The following is a 23,101-nucleotide window of genomic DNA, read 5'->3' on the forward strand; positions in this document are numbered from 1 at the left end:
CCAAATGTCCAACAGTAATAGATAAATTAACTTATTGTGCATCTATGAGCAGAATGGTAGGTTAGCAGAAAAAAAATTATATGTAAATACATTTGTTAACACCTGAGAAGCCGTTTATAATATGTAATTAAGTAGTGAAATAATTGCAGCTACACAGAAGACAATCAATGATGATCCGTTGTTTTTCTTTTTCTTTTTTTTTTTAAAGAGAGCAGGGGAGAGGGGCAGAGGGAGAGAGAGAATCTTAAGCAGACTCCACACTCAGCTGGACGTGGGGCTCAATTCCATGACCCTGAGATCATGACCTGAGACAAAATCAAGAGTCAGAAGTTTGGGGTGCTGGGGTGGCTCAGTCGCTTAAGCGTCCGACTTTGGCTCAGATAATGATCTCACAGTTCTGTGAGTTCAAGCCCCACATCAGGCTCTGTGCTGATAGCTCAGAGCCTGGAGCCTGCTTTGGACTCTGTGTCTCCCTCTTTCTCTGTCCCTCCTCCGCTCATGCTCTGCCTCTCTCTCTCTCTCTCTCTCTCAAAAATAAACAAACAAAAAAAGAGAGTCAGACATTCAACTGACTGAGCCACACAGGCGCCCTGATGATCCCATTTTTGTAAGACAAAAATTGGTGTATTTGTGCATATGCGTAAGAATGGAGGAAAAATATAAAACATTTTGAGATAATATGTTGGCTAATGGGATTTCAGGTGATCTTTGTTTTTTCCTTCATTGGAACCAGATGTGATTTTGAATTTTTCTACAATAAGCATTTGTTTTTTAGAGGGCTACTGCTAGCCCATATGACACCTTTGTGCATATTACAAAATGATGTCCCTTCTTCCTGTGGATGCGGTACCACACCAGGATACACTGCTTGGGTGTACAGTAAAACCTTGGATTGTGAGTAACTTGTACTGCAAGTGTTCTGCAAGACATCAAACATTTCTAATAAAGTTGTTTTTTAATGTTTATTTATTTTTGAAAGAGAGAGAGAGAGAGAGAGAGGGAGAGAGAGGGAGGGAGGGAGAGGGAGACACAGAATCCAAAGCAGGCTCCAGGCTCTGAGCTGTCAGCACAGAGCCCAACACAGGGCTTGAACTCAGGAGCCAGATCATGACTTGAACCGAGGTCAGATGCTTAACCAACTGAGCCACCCAGGAGCCCCTCTAATAAATTATAACTTGATAAACGAGTGATGTCTTGCAATGTAAGTAGTCTGTGATGCCGAATGTCACATGATTGCAACTGAGCTAATGGTTCTTCTCTCTCTCTCTCCCTCTCCCTCCCTCTTGCTCCCTCTCTCTCCCTTTCTCTCCACTCCCCCACTCTCTCACTGCGGGATTGTGGGTGATCCTCTCCCATGCTCAGATGCTCGGTCTCAGCCCATGGTGTTTGACAGAAATCAGTGATTTTTCAGAACATTGGAAGGTGCCCACAACTGGCACTAGTGTGTTTTTTGTCACTTCAAAGTACCTATGGACAGTTCTTTGCTTTTCCGTACAAAAGGAAGCTTAGGAAGGCTTTGCTTCATTCTAAGTCAGGCTGCCTGCAGATATAGACCCTTTCCCTTGCTGCCTTATTGCCAGTTAAATTAAATACAGTATATGACAAGAGTTTATTAATACTGTACTGTTGTGAACATCTGTGTGAGGGTATACAGTGGCTCCCACGCAGACGAAGATTCCATTCAGCCATTCAGATAGCAGTGATTCTGTTAGTGATAGTGAAAGTCATCCTACATAGTAACCCTCCTCTTTCTCGTCTCCCTCACACCAGCCACGAAGGTTTTCACAGATAAATGCAGGTTAATTTATTTTTCTTTATATTTTGTATTGTCTTTATTACTTTATATTACATTACAGTATTGTAATCATTTTTATATGAATATTTTTGGATTGTGGAATGAATCATATGAATTTCCATTATTTCTTATGGGGAAATTCGCTTTGATATACAAGTGCTTTGGATTATAAACATGAGTCCTGAATGAATTATGCTCGCAAACCAAGGTTTTACTGTATATAGCTTTTAGCTGCCACTGCCGTTTCTTTCCCTTTTTTCCTCTCTCATGAACAACGTGCACAATTGTACATGATGGCCCTGAAAACTTACAAAATAACAATTATTTAAAATTAAAGACTGTAAGTAATATTTTTCTTGCACCTATTCTGGGCTGGATACTCTCCTTACTTGACCTCTACCAGGTTATGTGGCGCCTTTGAGCTCACTCTCCCTGCCTCTTCTTTTCTACTTACCCAGTCTGCTCACATGCAACCAGTCCTTCAGGATACTGCTAAAATTACCCACCTCTTTGAAATATTTTCCAACGACTATGATACATATGGCAATTTCTCCTTTTTCTGAACTTCTCTTGGGCTAGATCAAGAACATGGGTTGAAGGGGGTTGTGGTGAATGGGTTGCATCTCACCTGCTAACTCAAGACAAATGGTAGTGACTCCTTAGAGCACCATCTTGAGAAAGATTCTTGAGCTACAGCTGGTCTCAGTGAGAAAGAGGATTGTCATTGACTAGGAATGTTAATCCTGCATGTGAGAAATAGCAGAAAGGTAGCATGTTCACATGCATTCTCCTACTTTGCATGGACATTAGCTATTTTGTGTAACAGTCTTGGTTTGACAAAACAGTTTTAAATATCTAAGGCATAGATAAATTATCTTAATACTTGTACTTTTTTTTGTTGATGATGTTTGGTTATGTTATTGTTATTTTATATCTACTCAGAATTTATTATGGAGATAGGTATAAGGGTGCTCAGTAAATTTATTTCTCTTGTTCACTCTTGCTGTTCCAAGTCTCTTTCTAGTATAATTTCTCTTGTATCTGAAGTATTCCTTTAGCAGTTCTTTAGATCAGATATATTAATGATGAATTCTCTTAGTTTTCCTTCCTCTGAAACTGTTCTCTAGAACACACACAACTGCAAAAACATTGAAATCTCTTTTCTTTCCTTTGTATACCATTTCTGTGAACTTTAGAACCTGTTTATGTGAGTGACAGTAAATGGCTTAATTGACACATACCAACTTAAGTGTTCACCTTCCCGTCACAGTAAGCTCAGTGTGTATCTTAAGTCCTCAGCTGTTTAATATGTTGAGTGGATGCTCACTTATACTTGTAAAACTAACTAAAGAATCTTGAAAAAAGAATAGTACATTTAAAATTCAGTAACCATGCTACAGTTGTTTGTGCAAATGATTTGTAAGTTCTAGAGCATAATTTATTGCAAACAGGAGATAAAAACTTACTTGTAAAAAATACTGAACTGCAGTAACATAAGAATATACATTTTGAGCCAGTGATATGTAAGTTATTCTCCAATCAGGAGAAAAATGCTAAGAATTCTAACCAAACTGGTAAGTTGAAATTGAGAATTCCGGAAAGATCTTTTTGGAACTTAGAGCTGATATTCTGTATGTTTCTTATTGGGATTAAAATGTAAAAAACATCAGGTAATTGAGAAATTATTTTTGTTTACTTTATCAATACACTTTATCATTCTGCTCCTTTCAAAGAGATCAGGTTAGAATGTGCTTGTATCGGGATATACATGGTATTTTTATTGTATGCTAGCCATTGGGCTAAGCTTTTTATATGTATTTGTTATTTGAAAAGTAGACTGACTTTCATTTATAGGTATTACAGTTGGAACAGATTTTGAGGTGATTTAAAAAGCTAACATCTGTAAGGGGCGCCTGGGTGGCTCAGTCAGTTGAGCATTGGACTAGGCTCAGGTCATGCATGATCTTGCAGTTTGTGGGTTCAAGCCCTGCATCGGGCTCTGTGCTGACAGCTGAGAGCCTGGAGCCTGCTTCGGATTCTGTGTCTCCCCCTCCCGTTGCCCCTTTCTCATCACACTGTCTTTCTCAAAAATAAATAAACATTTAAAAAATTTTTTTAAAAAAGGTAACATCTATAAAGATATTTCTTGATTTTGAAAGTGGAATGCACTCATTGGTTCATTGGTCTGTCATATTGAATCAGTCTTTACTGAGTAACTTCTATATACATGCTGATTCTTTTTTTAATCCTTTATTTGAATTTAAGAATGAAAAAATTAGAGAAGATCCATAACTTGACAAAGTTATTTAGTAAGTAGTGGAGTTGGAATTTGAACCCATGGTTTTCTTAGATTAATATATATTACTAAATTTTTTGTTAATAACATTTGATACATGACATACACATGTAAAAATTATTAGTGATTATTTGAGATGGGAGATATAGATTTTTTTTTATTTGTAAGTCAGGATTTTAAAAACCTTGTCTGCCATTACATAAAAAAAAAGACAAAAACCTCATGTAGATTTTTGCTTTATGAAAGAGATATAAAATTGTGATAAGACTCTCATCATATAACTATAGGAAACTACAGCACAGTAATCTTTTAGAAGTGGATAATATACTTAGTTAATGACAAAAAAACCTGTAAAATTTTTTATTTAGGAATTACTCTGTTTTCTATAATGTGTGTGTACATTTTATATGGGATAATACATAAATATATTTAATCTTTTATTTCTTAAAGACTTGTTCAGTGACATGATACTTAGTGCTACTTTAGTTAGTTACCTTCATTATGGTTTCTGAGTATTTTATAACTAAATACCCACTGGATTTTGGCTTGCCTTATGAAATGGCTTTGATTTATATTTATTTTGTTAACTTTTCTACTCTCCACCTAAAAGAGTCACTTTTCTTTGGATGTCTTTTATTTATTTAATTTATTTTTAAACTGTTACTTTTTTTTATAGTCATATATTTGAGCTTCTTTTTTTTTAAATATATGAAATTTATTGTCAAATTGGTTTCCATACAACACCCAGTGCTCATCCCAAAAGATGCCCTCTTCAATACCCATCACCCACCCTCCCCTCCCTCCCACCCCAAACTGTTACTTTTATAAACAAATCCATAATAGATTTCAGATGTAATAAGGAATGAGAAAAATCATTTACTTTTACTGGGACAAGCAAGTACTTTTTAAAAATTTAAACTTATATTTTGCAAATATACGTGCAAAATATGGAGAATAAGGAAAAATGCCTTCATCAGAAGGAATAGAGTTTTTCACAAATACTATTGTTAATTGTGACTCTTTGACCTGATTCCCTTAGACCATTATAAAACCTGGATTATCACTTTGGTGTAATATTGTTCCTAGTTCTAAAAAAATCTTTGTTTGTTTAGATATTTCCTGAGAGGCTATAAGCTTTAACATAGCAACAGTTTCTGGATTTAGAACATGCTTCCTTTGGCAAAATAATGAAATGTGTGCCACAAAGTTAAATTAGTATCCTTCTTTTTAAATTTTTTCTTGCCTGCCATGGTATGATTGATGCATGGCATCTTTATGCTCAAAAGAGACCTAATATTGGAGCTGACAGGTGCCACCAGGTTTATTTAGGACAACCTCAGCCTCATCCCAGTTAGTTTCAAAATGTCTGCCTCATACATGTTGAGCCCAGTACTGCATTTCCTGCTTTAGAGCCTCGTGTAATGTCAACATTACTATCTGTGCTGCCTCAACTACAAATTGGATGAACAGCCCGTGACACTTTTTCAATATTATTACATTAAACCAAGTGGATTTTGATTGATAACCTAATATTCAACTAATGCAAAACATCAATCATGGCAAGTATATTAATTATTTAATATTGCAGTCTAATTCAGAAATCGATGTGCTGCATGAGGGGAAGGGAAACTCATGGTTCCCAGAAGATTTAAGACAGGGAATGATTAAAAAAAGACCTGCTGTACTCCTGTGTGTTAGTTCGATACAAATCTTTATTCATTTGCCAATAATTTCTTCCCATTTTCCACTTCAAGACCATTTTATCAGTTTTGAGACCTATAATTGAATTAAGTCTGCTTTCAGCACAGGGCAAAAGGAGTTGCACAAATATTGATGAAGTCATGACAGGGACAACCCAAGAGACAGACCACTAAAGAGGACAGAGTTTATACCATTTGTTGCAAGATCCCTATGTCAATGTCTTGGATCTTGCCTCTCTATTTAAAAAAATTTTATTAAGACTTTTGGAGCCACTTTAAGACTTGTATTTAAATATGTATTATAAAAACAGATTTCTATAGTACGTTACAGTTTATAGTGTTCCTTCATATGTATTATCTTCTTTTTTCACAGCCCCCGTCTGCATTAGTAAGGCAAGTGTTAACAGAGTCTTCATATCATTGGTGGACAGTCTTAGCTCAGAGAAGTTGGATTGTTACCAAGCTCATGCAACTGTTTTGTAGTACAGCTTAAATTTGAGTTTAGGTATTCTGCTTCTGAAGCCAGGGTTATATATCATGCTGTCTTGTGTAGAGTTTATGTACTCATGATGTTTTATTTGTGTTGTTTTGAGGTGGCCACTTTTCCTTGTCTTTCTGCCCAAAGTAAGACTAAAGAAAATTGATTTTCATAGAAAACTTGTTGAAATTTTGGTGTCGCAATCTATGATACATATTAAATTTTAGGAATATGTAAACCTTCTGGACATAAATAAACATTTCTTAATCTATTATATCTTTTACTAGAATAGAATGTCCTTTTTCATATATATATATATATATATATATATCTCAAAAGATATATATGTAGGTATGTTATTTGGAGGAGGGGTTGCTTAAATATATTTTGTCATGAAACTTACTACCCCAGTTTTCTTTTGGTTCAAATTTGCCTGGTTATATCTTTTACTCTCCCTTTTTTGGAAACTTTTCTGAATCCTTTTGTTTTATGTATCTCTTGTAAATGACACATTGCTGGATTTTGTTTCTTACCCAATCTGAAAATCTTCTCTGGCATTTTGTTTCCACCTCATTTGGGTGAACTTTCTTTAGTTTTCTTTGTAGTTACTAATTGCTTAGAATACAATAATTACTATGTTCTAATTCAACCTTTACTTGCTTTGTCTGGCTGCTTCATCCTGAATTTACTTGTCTTCTTACTGTGTTACATTCTTTAGAACTTCTTTCAAATAATGTCTTTGTGTAGTGAATTTCCTGAAAGCTTGCATGCTGAGAATGTATTTTTTCTTCAATTTAAATAATAACTATTAGCAGTATCAAAATTACAGGTTCACAGTCCTTTTCCTTTAACACTATGTCTTGGAAGTTCATACTCCATAGTTTATACTCCAGCAGTAGTGTTGAGACATTTGATGTCAGTGTTATTCTTCCTGTATGGAGAGGTATGCTTTTTCTTTCTGGAAGCTTTAGCCTTTGTTCTTGATCTATAGCAGTCTTAATTATCCTTATATTATGCTATGCTGTGGATTTTCTCTGAACTATCCTGTTCACTACTCTTTGTACCCTTTCAGTCTAAGATTTTATATCTGGGAATTTTTTGTCATTATTTCTTCAAATATATTTTCTCTCCTATTTTGCCTTTGCTTTCATTCTAGGGTTCCCATATTATATAGATGTTGACACTTGTATTCTTATCTCTTATTTGTTCTGTCTTTTCATCCCTTTCCTGGGCCTTCTGGGAGAGCTCCACCCAGTGTACCAGGTCATCAGCTTATTCTCTGTAGCTATTATGCTTTCAACTTGTCCTCGGAGTTCTTTATTTCAAACAACTGTATTTTTGAAATATATGTATTTTTAATATTTATTTATTTTTGAGAGGAAGCATGAGCAGGGCGTGGGCAGAGAAAGAGGGAGCGCAAAGATCTGAAATGGGCTCTGCGCTGACAGCAGAGAGCCCGACCCCGGGCTCAAACTCATGAACTGTGAGATTATCACCTGAGCCTAAGTCAGAGACTTAGCCTTAGACTGAGCTACCCAGGCACCCCCTCAAACTCCTGTATTTTTAGTACCCGCTATCTCATATTGATTCTTCTTCATGACTGTTTATTTTGGTATTCAGTTTCTAAAAACCTTTTATCTTTAAAGATGTTAGTATGCTTACAGTATACTCTTGCCCAGTTTGTTCTTTTTTCCTCTGGATGAGGTTGCTCATTTGTTGTTTTTTTTATTCCTGTGCTTATTCCCCTCAGAGGTCATACAGTTTACCTTATGGACTTCTCTTATTTCTTTGCAACAATCAGCTGCCTTGGCTAATAACTTTAGAGAGAGGGGTAAAAATCTCAGATCTGACGTGTGCTTTTCTGGGATAATTTAAAAACTAGTGTGTGAAGCCTCTAGCATTGTACTCTGGCCTCTGTCAGCTACATTTTCCATAGTGTCCTCATACTCCTTCAAAACCAAAATAGAACAAACCAAAACAAAACAACCACACACCACACACGTACAAACAACTCTTAACACTACTTTCCCACACAACTGCTCACTGTTGCAGTTGGCCTTGCTCTCTTGTGTGGAGTGGAGATAGAGTAGGGCCGGGTAGAACCTCTCAAGGACCTGAACTGGTTGCTACTGATTCTCCATTCAACCTTGTCTTCGTGTTTAGATGTCAGATCCTTATTAGTTGAATACATACTCCGATGCAGGCACTGTATTGGGTGCTGGGATATAAAAATTTTACAGATGCAATCTATGTTCTCAGGGTGTCATTGGGACATTTTAGTGGTGTCAGTGGGAAAGTAAATAGGTATTAATAGTAAAGTGAGGTAAATTATGTGATGAGAACACATGGGAAGAGTTGATTAGTTTTTTTGTGAGGAAGGGAAAACGTTTCCTTGCCAGTATGGATTGAGTCCTTAGGGATATTTTGTTTTTGTTTTGTTTTGTTTTGTTTTGTTTTGTTTTGTTTTTGTTTTTAAGCTAGGTAAGGAAAGACTAGAAGAGGAGTGTTTCAGGTGGAGAGAGCAAGTGGTTTAGTGGTAAGGGAAGCCAGGTTAATAATTTCTTATGGCTATTGCTGTCACAGTCTTTGTGATGTAGCTTTGGCAAGATAACAGAGGGAATAAGTGAACTGGAGTGGAGTAGGATATTGTGGTTTTTAAAAAGGGAATGACATTATCAAGCTTACATTTTAGGAACATCTTGCTGTATTACGGAGAATGAATTGACATGGGGCAAGGCAGGAGCCATCGGGACCCATCAAGAGGCTTTTGCAGTAGCCTGGGAGAGAAAAGATGATGGCCTAAAATAAAGTAGGTACTCTGAGGATAGAAAGAAGTAGCTAAATCAAAATGGTAATTAAGGATGTTAGATGGCCAAGACTCTACTCTGTGGTTGATTACATTTGCTTACATTTGGTAGTGGAGGAAAGGGCATGTGTCAAGGATGATCCCTAGTTTTCATTCAGGTGTACTATTCAAAATGCCTATTTCCTAAATAAGAATCACTTGGAAATATAACAAAGCAATAGTCTAACCAACCTTTTTTTTTTTTTTTTTAAGTTTATTTATTTTGAGACAGAGAGAGAACAAGCAGAGGAGGGGGAGAGAGAGAGTCCCAAGCAGGCTCTGTGCTGTCAGCATGGAGCTCGGCATGGGGCTCGATCCCACAAATGATGAGATCACGACCTGAGCCAAAATTAAGAGCTGGACACTTAACCAACTGAGCCACCCAGGTGCCCCAAGAACAGTTTCTTATCCTTGATCCCAAAATGCAAATAGTTCAAAATACTGGGAGGTTTTCCCTGAGCTCGTAGCAAACTCAATTGATAGCAAAACCAACCCTGAAATGAAGTTATTCCTAGTCTTTGTTTATCCCACTTTGTGTGGACATTCGTGTTTCTTTCACAATTATTTATGTGGACAACGATGAGATGCTGCTTCAAACCCTGCTGCCAGTGTTACATGACATACAGTATACTCTCTATACCTTATTACGTTTCTAAAATCCAGAACATTCTGATGAAGGATGTCTAGTCCCAGTGGTTTCATAGTAAATTATGGACTTGTACTTTGAATCTGAGCAGTTTTTGTTCCTTTTGTTGCAGTGTTATTTTCTAATAAGAACCATTACGTGACATTGTAGCCATGGGGACAAAATGAAGTAGATGCATGTCATATAGTGCAAACTTCAAGTTAGACTGCCAAGTGAAGGTACAAAACTGAGTATAGTAGGCTTCTGTTTGGGTTAAAAAAAAAAAAAACAGAGAAGAAGGATGCACGCGTGCGCGCGCACACGCACACACACCTAGAATATCGTTAGAAAGACAAAGAGCTAATATCTGATTAAGAACTGGGAGTAAGTGGTGGGAGGAAGACTTAATTGTATTGTTGTGCGTGCACACACATATTGCACTGTCAGATTTTTCACTATATGCATTATTTTTTTGTTTAAATTTTAAGTTACAGTGACTGTATGAAAATGTCCTTATGAAACATAAATATTTATTTGACTTCTAGTTCAAGTAAATGAATTAACTTGATAACAATAAAGTTAAAAATAATTATTTATGTACGTATACAATTAAATATTTCTACAATGTATTCCTGTCATTTGTCATTAGGACTGCATCCAAAGAATGAGTTTCAGAAATCCTTACATTTTAAAGCGTTGAATATATAGTATTGATACGATTGCCAGAAGCAGAAAGTAGAGAAGAGAATGGCTAAAGAGGAGTCCTAATCAGTAGATGTTGTAATTTATTCTCAGTATGCCAGACTGGGCAGTGAGAGCAAAAGTTGGAAGCCATGAGTATAGTTTTCAGGCAGCAGATCTGAAGGGGAAAACGATAGGGAAATTTGGAAAGATTGTGTAGCAAGACAAAGGAAACAGATAAGTATATTTTTGGCAGAGAAAATTGGAGATAGAAATAAGGAGAAGAAAAGTAAACTTGGGGCCCCTTTAGAGAAAGAAAGAGGTATGAGGGAAAGATTAAACATCATGAATGCAATACTGTTGTTGGATGTTTCATAATTATTTTCTGCAATGTAGTATAAGTTATACTTTCATATTAAAAATACAAAGCTTGGTATTTATGATGGAATTAAAATACTACTTGGTCTGAGTGAAGAAATTCTAAGTCCGTTTGTCACTAATAAACTAGTATAAACCAGAATCAAGGGAAAAAAATCCAATTATTAGCCACATTTTACCAAATATATATTTAAATTATCTTTGTTACTTAGTTCCATCAGCAGTCCTTTTACAGTGAAAAGCAAGAAGTTAAATATTTAAAATATATCATGATATTTGATGTTTGTGTCTTCTTTGATGAGATTTTGTTTTTTACTATTACAACAGGTCCTGATTTGTAGTGCACTAAGTTAATAAAATTAATGTCAGGGAAAAACTTGTTAATATTTAGTTACTTAGCTATATAGTCACAAACGTATTCTTTATGTGTATATTTTTTATATAAAAATGAAACCATTGGTGGATGGATATTTGATAAAGCAAAAAAAGTAACATGTCAGTTGTAGAATCTAGGTGGTAGATAGAATCTGTATGAACATTTTGTAATAAATGTTGGAGAAAACAAATTCTAATGAAAGAGCTAATGTGAAATAAATAGATGTTTTGTGAATAGTAAAATAATAGTACACTTGAGTTCCTTTTGTTCTCTGCTTACTGAAAAATCTGAAACATTCTGTTAGTGGATTACCAGTTTTAGTGGTAATACTATTAGATGTGAATAAGTTATTTGTTTCCTTTTGATGGAAATTGTTTTGTCCTTCAAACCAGTGTTATTGTGAACATTAGTGAAGATATATGAAAAAATCATAAGGTTTTATAAAACATATTTGAGGTAAATGTAAATTATAGCAGACAAGTGTTTAGCAACTATTTAGAACTTTTATTCTTCTATTTTAGGGAATCCGGAAACATCAAAGCTGGATTAGAACATCTGGTAAGTTCTAATTTTCTCTTGAACATTTGCATCATCTTTGATATCTGCATTCTAAATGAACACTTTTGAATGAGCTTTGAATACCTTGTATTGAGAAAGTCAACCATTTCCCAAAGGGTCAGCTTACTGTTATTATGTGAAGGCACTTACATTTTCATTTATCTTATCATTTCAAGGGAATTTAAAATTTTTTTAAATTACTTTTTTTTTTTTTTTGATGTAGAGATGAAATAAAATGGATGACAATCCTTGGATTGATGATTGCTTTAATTATAAACAAAAATGTTTGGTGTAGAATTTTTGGCATATCTTGATCTGACAAAAACAAGCTTGTGTTTTAAGAAAAACACAATCAAATATTGCATGCATAAATATGGTATGTTTTAGCAATTTAACGGCTTTGAAAGAAGGGCACAGCTTTGTTTTTCCTGATGTCTCTGCTTTATGAATAATGCATCGGTTTAAACTACATTCCGTTTTAGAATATAAAATAATTGAGATGCGGAATTTTTGGTTTAAGTAAACATTTTTAAAGTACAAATGAAATTCAGACTGACTTAACCTTAGAATCTGTCCATTGATCAAAAAATTAGAGAAACTGTTGTGTTATACCAGGTCCAAAATTCATTTAGCTCACTGCATTGAGTGTTCATTACAACATTAAGTAGTTCATTTAAACAGAGCATTATAAAGTCATGCTCTGGTTTCTGGTCAAATCCAAATGTTGAATAATTAATGATAGAGATTCTTTTGTAAATACAATCTAAGTACTTTTTTAATGCGAGACTTCATTCCTATATCATATTGTAGCTTTGTTAACTATTAATGTGCTTTTGTTTGCTCCCACTAAAACAAACAGTAGCAAGAGCCAGCTTCATTTTGACGTACAGTAGTTTTAGAGTTGGAAGGGGTTTTTAGTTTTCCTTTCAACAGCTAAAGAAAACTGAGGAAAGCTAGACTTTAAAAAAATGGTCTTAATAAGTACAGATTAATTATTAAGAAGCTATATGTAACAACCTTGTTTAGAATATTTGAACTATATGTTTGTCCAGATTAGTAGTAAGTAAATAACACTGTTATTATTTGAAATTATTTCCTGAATCCCAGTTTGTCACTTCATAGTGGCATATATATTTAGGAAATATGGACATTAGAATAAAAATGTTAATCTAAAACAAATTCCAGTATCAGTTGGGGGCTTACAACAAGGAAAAACAGCTACCATTGTGCCAGAATGAGCTTTTATACTCACTTATAAATTGTTATTTATTGAAAAGACTTCATATTTCTTGTTTCATATGCCTCAGTAAATAATAATTAATTTTTTTAGTTTAAATTTTATATTTTTTTATATTTACTAGTATGAACTCATCTTCAGTGATTATTTCATGCATTTATACTCTACTTATAATCTTATTCAGCACTGGTTTTCTAACAGCCTTGGGTTGCCAGGAAAGCTCCCCAAAGCAGGTGGCATTCCAGACTGCCACTGCCCACTTTAATCAGAATGGTTTCACTTTTAGTTATTTTGTACATTTTTAAATTTTTAAAATAAGATTTTATTTGAAGAAAGAGTTTTCCAACTAAAAACGCTTAAAACCTTTGATCAAACATAGCTACTTATTAAAGTCAGGAGTAATTATTAATTATTCTTGATCCTAAGTTATATTTCATTTTCATCTGGGTCATACACATCAAATATATTTCAAAGATAATGTATTTTAGGATAAGAGAGGCAGGATTAATACAACAGGTAGTGAAGTAGATAATTTTAATGCATTTATTTAGATTGTTCAAAAGACTCTATAGCTTGACATTGTAAAATTGACCCACTGAGTGGGAACTATTAACAATAGCATGAATATATTAACATGTAACATAATATCCTATATACACACACCTATATACATATAATACTGCCTTGTGCACTACTGTCCTGTAAAGTCAGTGATATTCTTCACAACTGCCTAGGATGGAAGTGAACTCAAGAATTTATTATTTGGGTGGCGTCCTGGTGGCTCAGTCGGTTAAGCATCCGACTTCAGCTCAGGTCATGATCTCGTGGTTCATGAGTTCGAGCCCCACATCAGGCTCTGTGCTGACAGCTCAAAGCCTGGAGCCTGCTTTGGAATTCTGTCTCTCTCTCTCTTTCTCTCTCTCTCTCTCTCTCTCTCTCTCTCTGAAAATATAAACATTAAAAAAAGAATTTATTATTTGAGCATTAATGAAACCTGTCTGTCTAGCAGCTATGGGCTCTGTAGGTTTGTGTCTCCTCAGTTTCCAGCTGAGAAGATACTTACAGCCCTTACCACCTAGCACTTGTAGCCCTTTTTTGAATTGGCTGTGTAGCTAAATACAATAGATTATGATCTTTAAAAGTATATGGTATAAAATTAAGAACATTCCACACAGGTGGTATTAATTTCTTTTTTATGTTTCCATCATTTTCTGTTTTTTTAAATTTATTTATATTATCATAGAGAATTAAAATTGCTGTAAGAGAGGGTAGAAGCAAGTATAAATTTAAGTAAGCAAAGAAAGGGGTCCTTGGCTGGCTCAGTCAGTGGAGCATTCAACTCTTGATCTTGGTTGTAGAGATTGCATTAAAATAAGGTCTTTTAAAAATAAAAAAAAAATAAATAAGCTAAGAAAAATGACATGCATCATATTATACTTGCCACAAGGACACATGAACGGTTGTACTACTATTGTACTGTGTGTTTATGGACTCTTCTTGTAACACTAGAAAGGAAAAGGTGTGGGGAGAGAAAAGAGTAGGGTAGGTGGACTGTGTTGCCCTGGAATCTCTTCAAGGGCTGATCTCATTGATTTGTCACAATCTCTCAAACTCTCAATTCAGCCTTTGTTCTATCATTTCTTTTTTCCTGTGTTGCTACCTTCTCCTGGGAACTGTCCAGCATGTCATTCTTTGCTTAAATTTTTTACTATATTGCCCAATCCTATTTTATTTTTCTTTTCACAAACTTGTCTGCTACTCATAAAGCCTGTGTGTGTTGAAAGTTCTAGACAGGGTCTTTGAAGGTCAGTGCCTCATCATCCATTGGTGATTTTTGCCTGATGATTGTAAAATGGAGATTTTCTACCACTGCCTCCCATATTTAGCAGTCAGCATTCGACTTTAAGGAAGAGCCCACCTGTATTTCTTGTTTTCTCTATTTATTGTGAACAAGGACTCATGGATATTTATTTTATTAAATAGGTTATTTAAAAATTTTTTTTTTTAATTTTACTTATTCTTTGAGAGAGAGACACAGACAGAGACAGAGCGTGAGCAGGGGAGGGGCAGAGAGGGAGACACAGAATCCATAGCAGGCTCCAGGCTCCAAGCTGTCAGCACAGAGCCCGACATGGGACTCAAATCCACGAACAGTGAGATCATGACCTGAGCCAAAGTCAGATACTCAACCGACTGAGCCACCCAGGAGCCCCTTATTAAATAGGTTATTATCCATTACTTTTCTTATTTATTTTGATGCTTCTTGTCCCAGATTTGTCCAGGGAGTATCCTTTCAAGATGGCTTTTGGATCGTTTCTACATACCCCATCTTTTTTTAAAAACACTTCTTTATTTTCTGGCACAACAAGATGTTCCAGGCTCATTTGAAACCTTCCCTGTCCTACTCATGGAATCAGCTATTTCTTCAAATTACCCTATTTCATTTAGAGGGAAATGGTATTTATGAATCAAGGTCTGGACATGTGATATGTCCACTGTCTCTGGGATTTCATTACTTCTTGGACTTTTTAGTCGTAGATTAAATAGATAGGTGGGTGGGTAGGTAGGTAGGTTGATATTTGGGACTTAGATGCTTAGATAGGTATTTTTTTTAAGTTTATTTTACATTTATTTTGAGAGAGAAAGAGAGAGAGAGAGTATGCAAGTGGGGGAGGGGCAGAGAGAGAGGGAGGGAGAGAATCCCAAGCCGACTCCACGCTATCAGCGCAGAACCCAAGGTGGGAGTCAATCTCACAAACTGTGAGATCATGACCTGAGCCAAAACCAAGAGTTGGACCCTTAACCGACTGAGCCACCCAGGTGCTCTGAGAGGTAGGTAATTTGAAGAAATTATGAGTCCGACTAACATCTCCAATTTCAATCCAAACCACAGAATTCTTCCTTGTTGTTCCTCATTTCACATTTGTATTTCCCTTTATTCACAGTGAGAACTGTGACTCCTAACAACACCAATACATTTACCCATTTGCTCAATTATGTAATACATTCACAATAGTTTTGAAATTGCTACAATCATATCTTATGAAAGTTAAAACTTCATAGAGTTCAAGATTTGTTTCAAGAGTTTATTACAGTTTATTTCAAGTTTATTCAAGAGTTCTTTTCCTCCTTGAGTGTAGTTAGGTAATTCATTTGAAATATGATCGCATGCATATGTTTCTGTTTGTATTCAATTTTAGGTGCCTTTGTCCCCATTCTTGTTGATTTAATTGTATGGTTGGATATGTTAACATGCTTCCAAAATTCAAAATATTATACTAAGTCAAAATACTATACATAATACATCTCTCAGAAAGCTGTCATCCCCTTTCTTTCTAGCTTGTTCTCTTCTGTCCTTTATAGGTGGCCAATTTTATTAACCTCTGATTTATTCTTCTTATGCATCTTCTTGTGAAATAAAGCATATATGTACATATATGTATATGTGTGTATTATTCCTATTTCCTGTCTTACAAAATGTAGCACATTTATTTTTTTGTACTTTGCTTTTTTTTTTTTTTCTCTGTCTTGGAAATCACTCCCTAATTACTGTGGGTATCATTATATTTACTATGTTTCTTTTTCTCTTTGTGTCTTCTTTATTAAGGGTATGAAATTTTAGCCTACTTCTATGCCTGCCACACTTTAATAGATGCTGGCAGAGGACATGAGATTTCTGGGTCAGAGACACAGCTCTTGTATTACTAACAGCACCAAAGGTAGCACATAATACATGGTTATATAGGTTCCCTTTGACATACAAGTACCAAGGGGTGATGGTGCATACAGTGGGTTTGTGTCGTAGCTGAGGGAATATTCTTTAAGGAGCTGACAGAAAATTGGCCCAAACTTTGCCCAAGAGAAAAACATTACCTTTAGTATCCTAATTTGGTAGCAGAACTGCCTGATCCAATCAAGGGGGAGTCTATATCTTCCAAGACTTTACTATACAAAACATCTTTGAAAAGATAGTTCTGAAGAAAGGCTATTGGCTGATATAAGGTGTGCAGAACCTATGGAGAATTGTCTCTGAAGAGCTATTATTATTATTATTGTTAAGTTAGAAAGGTTTGTGGTTTTTTTCTAGGGGTTACCTTTATATTTATATCTTTTATAATGTATAATGCTTTTACTATCCCTTATTCCTACTTAACCTTTTAAATGGCATCCCTCACTTCCCACCTGTTATCTTTGTAATAGCCAGTGCTCCTATTGTACTTTGCTTTCCTCATTTTCCTCCCATTTCTTCTTGTATTCTTGCTACTCTGTTGGAATATGTGATGTTTGCATACTGTCTGTCTATCCATGCTGTCACCTTTTTTTAGAATCACCTCTAAAATTAACCGTATTACATATTTACCATCAGCTTGTTTGCTGATGTTTCCCTCCTTGTCCCCTGTTTTGTGTGTAACTCATCTAGTATATTCTTCAGGACAGCCTCCTGTGTACAGTATTCCTTGAGATCTTGCACATTCTAAGCTGTTTCTCTATGGTTTTACTATTTGAATGACAGTTTGACTGGACATAAAATCCTTGACTTATAGTTTTTTCCCTTGACTTTCTGGAAAATGTTATCCTGCTCTTGATATTTGTGGCACTAGCCTTATTTTCTTAACCTTGCGTATTACTTGATTTTTTTTTTTTTTTTTTTTTTTTTTTGCCTTGAGACATTGCCATTTTTTTCATTGTCCTTGTTTTACTAGGATGATTCTCAAAGTTGATTATTTCTGACTACTTTTGGGTTTTTGTTTTCATATGTAGACCTAAGTTTTCTCACTTCTGGAAATAACTTTTTGGATTATAATACTAAATATTAACTGTTCCATTGTTTTGTTTTCTTTTTCAGGGATTCCAGTTATACATGTTTTCTATATAATTATATATAGAATCTTTCTTTGCTCATCTTCTATTTCAGTCTTTTTGAGTCTTTGTACTACTTTACTTTGTTTTCCAACAACTAAGAACTAGTTTGCCTGGTTTCATTTACTATTTCTTAGCAAATTTTCATTCAAATTTATTCTTCCTTGGATACCTTATAATTTATTCTTCACTTCTGAAATAGTTTTTCTTCCATATCTATTCTTATTTTTTGAATATCTGAATGTTCTCGGTTTTCTTATTGTTATTTGTCCGAATAAGCCTTGTGCTTTGGGTTGATTTTAAGGGAAGAATTTTTATCTGTTGAAATGTTTTGATTTACATTTTCTGTTTACTGCTTCTTGTAATAGCTTTATATGGGGTTGATTTGATTTCTTTCCTCCTTTCCTTTCTTCCTTTCTTTTGAAAATTCTAGACATTTTGTAGACAGGGCTCCTAGTTCAAGGGTACCTGCTTCTGTAGTAAAGCAGATGTACTTTCTTTAATGGCCAATGGTGGGGTGTGGCAGGGATGAAAGGGTTGGCATGTTTTATTTCTGTTTAGCTGTTTGTTTATTCTTACTTTCTTCTTTCTTGTCACTGTCACGTATTTATCTGATTTTCTCCGAGAAGCAGTGCTTCCTGAGGCTGCCACTTCAGTTCCACTCACTTTCAAGCCCCTTCCCTCTAGCTGGTGCTGTGGTAACACCAAACCCTAGATCTGTGTTCACTATTTTGGCACTTTAGTGTTGTACTTTGTTTTACTGGGGATAATTTTTTGTTTGTGCTTCTAGTTTATGTATTAAACTTATGATTCCTATCAGGATGGGGAGGGCTCTGTGAACATTTTTACCTCAAAGAGAAATTCATAATGGAAAATGTTGGAAATCAATGTTGAGTAGACTTTGAATCCTGAGTAGTCCTCCTATGGGAATCCTGCAGGAATTGTCAGCAGAATTAAACACAAAACATCTCAGAGAGCTCAGTGACCATATCTATTTAAAGACTTAGAAATGAGTGAATACACTGCTTACAATGTTATGCTTAGTTAGATTTCATAATTAACTTAAATAATACTTTTTATTTGGTGAAGAATCCTATACAAATTAAAGACCTCTGGTTATGATCCCAATATATGTCTGTTAACACAGAAGGGCTGAAGGAGTGGAGGTGGGTGGTTATTAGGTGATGTTGCTCCTGGCTTTTTTTATTATTATTATTATTAATGATGCTCTAAAGGTGTAGAAAATTAACTCTAAGCTCCCTTCTGCTATGTCAGAGGGACCTGACTCCATATTTTTCTACCATCTTATGTTTTAAAATTCTAGATAATGCAGTGAATAGTTATTGAACTACTTAATGGGGACTAAAACATTTACTGTTTAGAGTGTTTTTAATGCAGTCAAGTGGATTTCTACATTTTAATTTTTATAATTATAGAAAACATACTGTAGATAAAGTGTTGCCATTTGATTACAATATAGCTATTGTTTCATTAGCAAACTATAAAAATAATGCTATCCTTTTCTCTGGGAAGAGGCATTGAGATCAGAATATATTAGGTTGAGCTATGTGAAAAATTGTCACTTTTTTTGTTCAAAATAGTCTGTAGGTTGTTTCAGACTTGAAAGGACTGCTGTGCCGTGCCCCCTTTGGTGGGGAATGAAGTGAATTATCCTGATCACTATGATGTTTCTAAGGCTCCCCGTGTTCACTTTTCTGAAGAGTCAAATAATTGGAGGTGGGGGGACATGTGATTTCGGTCAGTCCTTCACTCTTTTGAACGTGCGTATGAGTCTCCTGGAAATATTGTTTATACTCAGGTTCTGATTCTCTGGGTCTGGGGTGGGACTTGAGATTCTCCATTTAGTAAGCTCCCAAGAGAGAGATAAACCTGCTAATCCAGGGGCCACCAGGAAGAAAGGTACATTGAAAGGCATTGACTTGAAAGACCTGTATCCAGTGAACAAGGTCCTCTGCATGTGATGAAGAATCTAGGGGCTTCCCCCACATACCCATTGAGTATGATTCTGCAGCCTATAAATGATTGGTTGGTGTTCATAAACCCAGACAGATGGACACTCCACAGGTTTATACAAGGACAAAAATTTGTTGTCTATCTCTGCAAGAGTAACAGAGGGACCATTTTTTTTCTCCTTTCTTTGATTCCAGATGTTAAGTTCTATATTTCAGGGCTAAAGCTGGACACTAGGACTAATAATACCTTGCTCAGTCTTAGGTAGAAAATTAAATAAGTGATGATAAATCTTTTAGTAAAAAGGGTTACAAGTGTTTACTACTTTAAGTGGGATTTGCTTTCTATTAATAGTTGAATAGTGAAAGAACTCTGGAGCCATACCTGTGGGTTTTTTCTCCCCACAGAGGTCTCATTTATGTTTCTTATATTGTATAACATTTGAGAGTGATGACCTACTTGTCCTTGTGGTCAGGTAACACAGTCTGACCATTTTAAGTGTTGGAAAGCAACTGTCATTAATAGCTTGTTTAGCCCATCAGTGGTTTGTAGAATATAGTTGCTGCTTGCCAGAAATGTAGGCAGGCCCATTGCTATTATACCTGCTCATCAATAATACTACTAATCCTAATAAAAGCCCTTTCCTCTTTGTTTTGGGGTTGTTTTGCATAGAACTTGGGAACAAAACTGCTGTAGTTTAGTTCACAGACTAATAATTTTATTTAATACAAGGATAAACACAGTTAATGTAGTATTGTCATACTTTTGAGGATTCAGTTGACATACAACATGAACTAGAAGTTATAAACCCTATTCTAAAGTCACTTGTCTTCCATCTGTTACATCTTTAAATATCTGTTTTATTTTAATATTTCCCCACTGTGTTCTGAAAAAATGTTTCTGACATTTGTCCAAATGAGTTTGAGAATATAGTTATCTCAAAATGCGCTGACATTACTGATATAGTCTATATATTTATTAAACACTGATGAAAAATATTTATTACCTCATATAAGGACTTCAGCATAATAGATCCCTCTCCTCCCAGCATTTTAATTTATTTTTCTTACCTAAGCCAATATATATTTGAGGTTTAGGGTAAATGTGCATATTAAAACTGACACTTTCTTCAAACGGTGATCATGAAATAAAACAGCATGAAGTTTTTCTTTTTGGAAGATCAATTTCATAAATCTTTTCTTTTAACAAATAAGTGTGTCTTATGAATGTGTGAAAATTAAAATACCTTTAATGTGGATTAAATGTTAATGTCATATTACTGTCATGATTTCTTAGGCAGTTTACAGGTCTTAAGTCTGAGGACTGGCTCACATGCTAGTCAGAAACAATGCCATTGCCACTGACATGTCTCTGACATGTTTGGATCAGTTACAAGTTTATTAAAAATTGCTACTTCAAAGAGTGATTAGTAAATATTACCCAGTTGTCCAACAGAATGAATTTGGGCCCTTTTTCTACCCTCCCTCCATCCCCTCTCTTCCAAAGATCTGTTGTTACATTTTTAAGACATAATGGTCCCAGGAGAAAATGGTGGCCAGTTATCTTTAAAAAAATTAATAAATAGATAACAAGATGTCCTGCAATTTTCATGATCTTACTAATAGTCTCATATATATGTTTAATCTAGATAAACTTCATTTTTTTTAACTTTTATGCACATGTGCTTGTTAAAGCTTTATAGAATAAAGTAAATATTCTAAGCGCATTAAATCACCTGCCCCCGCCGACCCCAACTTCCCATTACTGAAAGTCAGCCCCTCCTGAAGCCACCAGAGTAACTGAATATGATATTATTATTATTTGTGTTATTATTATTATCATTTGTATTCTAGTTTAGGACACTGTAGGTTCTGCTTCATTGCAAAGAATCCCACAAGGTACCTGGTAGTTATTTCACGGCTTTCTCAGGATCTAAGATCTGTGACTAGAGAGAGACAGCTAGCAGCAGAGGCAATAGGATTGTTTTCTGTTTCTCCCATCAAAGCATTAGGAGTTAAGATGGAGGGTGTCTTTGTTACAGTGGTATCTTTGGCCACACTCATTACCATTTGCCACACAATCATAGCATCTGTATTTAACTTTAACACACACAGAACGAGGAGTCAGGAGAATCTGATTTTACTGTTTGACCTCTAGCAATGCACACAACCTCTCTGTTTTACTTTTTTCATTTACTCCTTATTAATGGGATGTTAAAATGGTGTGTGAAAATTTATAGAAACAGACTTTCTACAAGTATATCATAATTACTGTAGAGAAATAAAAAAAACTTTTCTAGTTATGTAAATAACTTGGGATTGCTAAAAACAATGTCTCATTTCTAATATGCTTACAGTGAATTGTGAGAAAATGTTGTACTTTATCTACTCACATCCTCTCCCTTTAAAAAATTTTACTATACACTTAAAAAATTATAAAGTAATACATGTTCATTGTAGTGGGTCAAAACTGATAAAAAAAATGAATGTATCTTCTCTTATCTGCCACTAATCCAGTGTTGATTTAGTACGCATCTTTCTATACTTTTTTCTCTTCCCAGATATACTTACGCATTTATTACTTAACTTTTTTGTTTACTTATAAACAAAATTATGATATTTTACAACTTGTACTTTTTGTTTAGTGGTGAATACGATGTGTATATATACACACGTGAATCTGGTTTTTGCTAGAAATCCCTGTCAAAATATTGGAAGTTACTACTATTACCATTTTATTTCAAACATTCATAGGGGAAGTTTGAGGACTACATAATTTGCATTTTAAGGAGCCAGTGCAGATTTAATTTTATTGCCGCTCTTGGTTACCTCTATTATAGTGAATGAAAGAACTAGCTTATGATGAAATTTACAGTGATCAATAGAGGAAGGAATGGGTTACTTTATTAAAGAAAATGCTACTTGATATTTGCAAAAAACAATAAGGAAAGATAATTAGATTAGAAAAGGAACAAATGACATCTTTAAATATTTTGCAGACTTATTAGAGGCTAGTATTTTTAAATTTGAAATTTTGATGTAACTGAGTGATATATACTGCAGTATTAAATCTTGGTATTTACTGTATCATATAATTTATTTCTTTGTTGACCCTACCCTTTGAATATTCAGCTTTGTATTCTCAGCACCTCCTCTTGCAAATATTAAGTATTTATTGAATTGTTTTGAAATTGAAAGACAAGAAAATTGACATATTATTTAGGAAAGTTATCACAATTTTTTTAAAGAGGGGATGGGTTCAGTTTATTTTTTAAGTTTTTTGTAACCAGTGGAATGAATGG

At 34.8% G+C, this 23,101-nt stretch overlaps 1 protein-coding gene across 1 annotated transcript in view; it reads left to right on the plus strand.

The window, feature by feature from the left end:
* RSRC1 (arginine and serine rich coiled-coil 1) overlaps positions 1-23,101 on the plus strand; it is a 251,919-nt gene that overhangs the window by 184,787 nt on the left and 44,031 nt on the right. Inside the window, exon 5 of the mRNA XM_032594683.1 lies at positions 11,696-11,732. Within this exon, the coding sequence (XP_032450574.1) occupies positions 11,696-11,732 (37 nt within the window). The remainder of the gene's footprint in view (positions 1-11,695; positions 11,733-23,101) is intronic.

The sequence above is a fragment of the Lynx canadensis genome, chromosome C2, assembly GCF_007474595.2.
Source record: "Lynx canadensis isolate LIC74 chromosome C2, mLynCan4.pri.v2, whole genome shotgun sequence".
NCBI classification, from domain to species: domain Eukaryota; kingdom Metazoa; phylum Chordata; class Mammalia; order Carnivora; family Felidae; genus Lynx; species Lynx canadensis.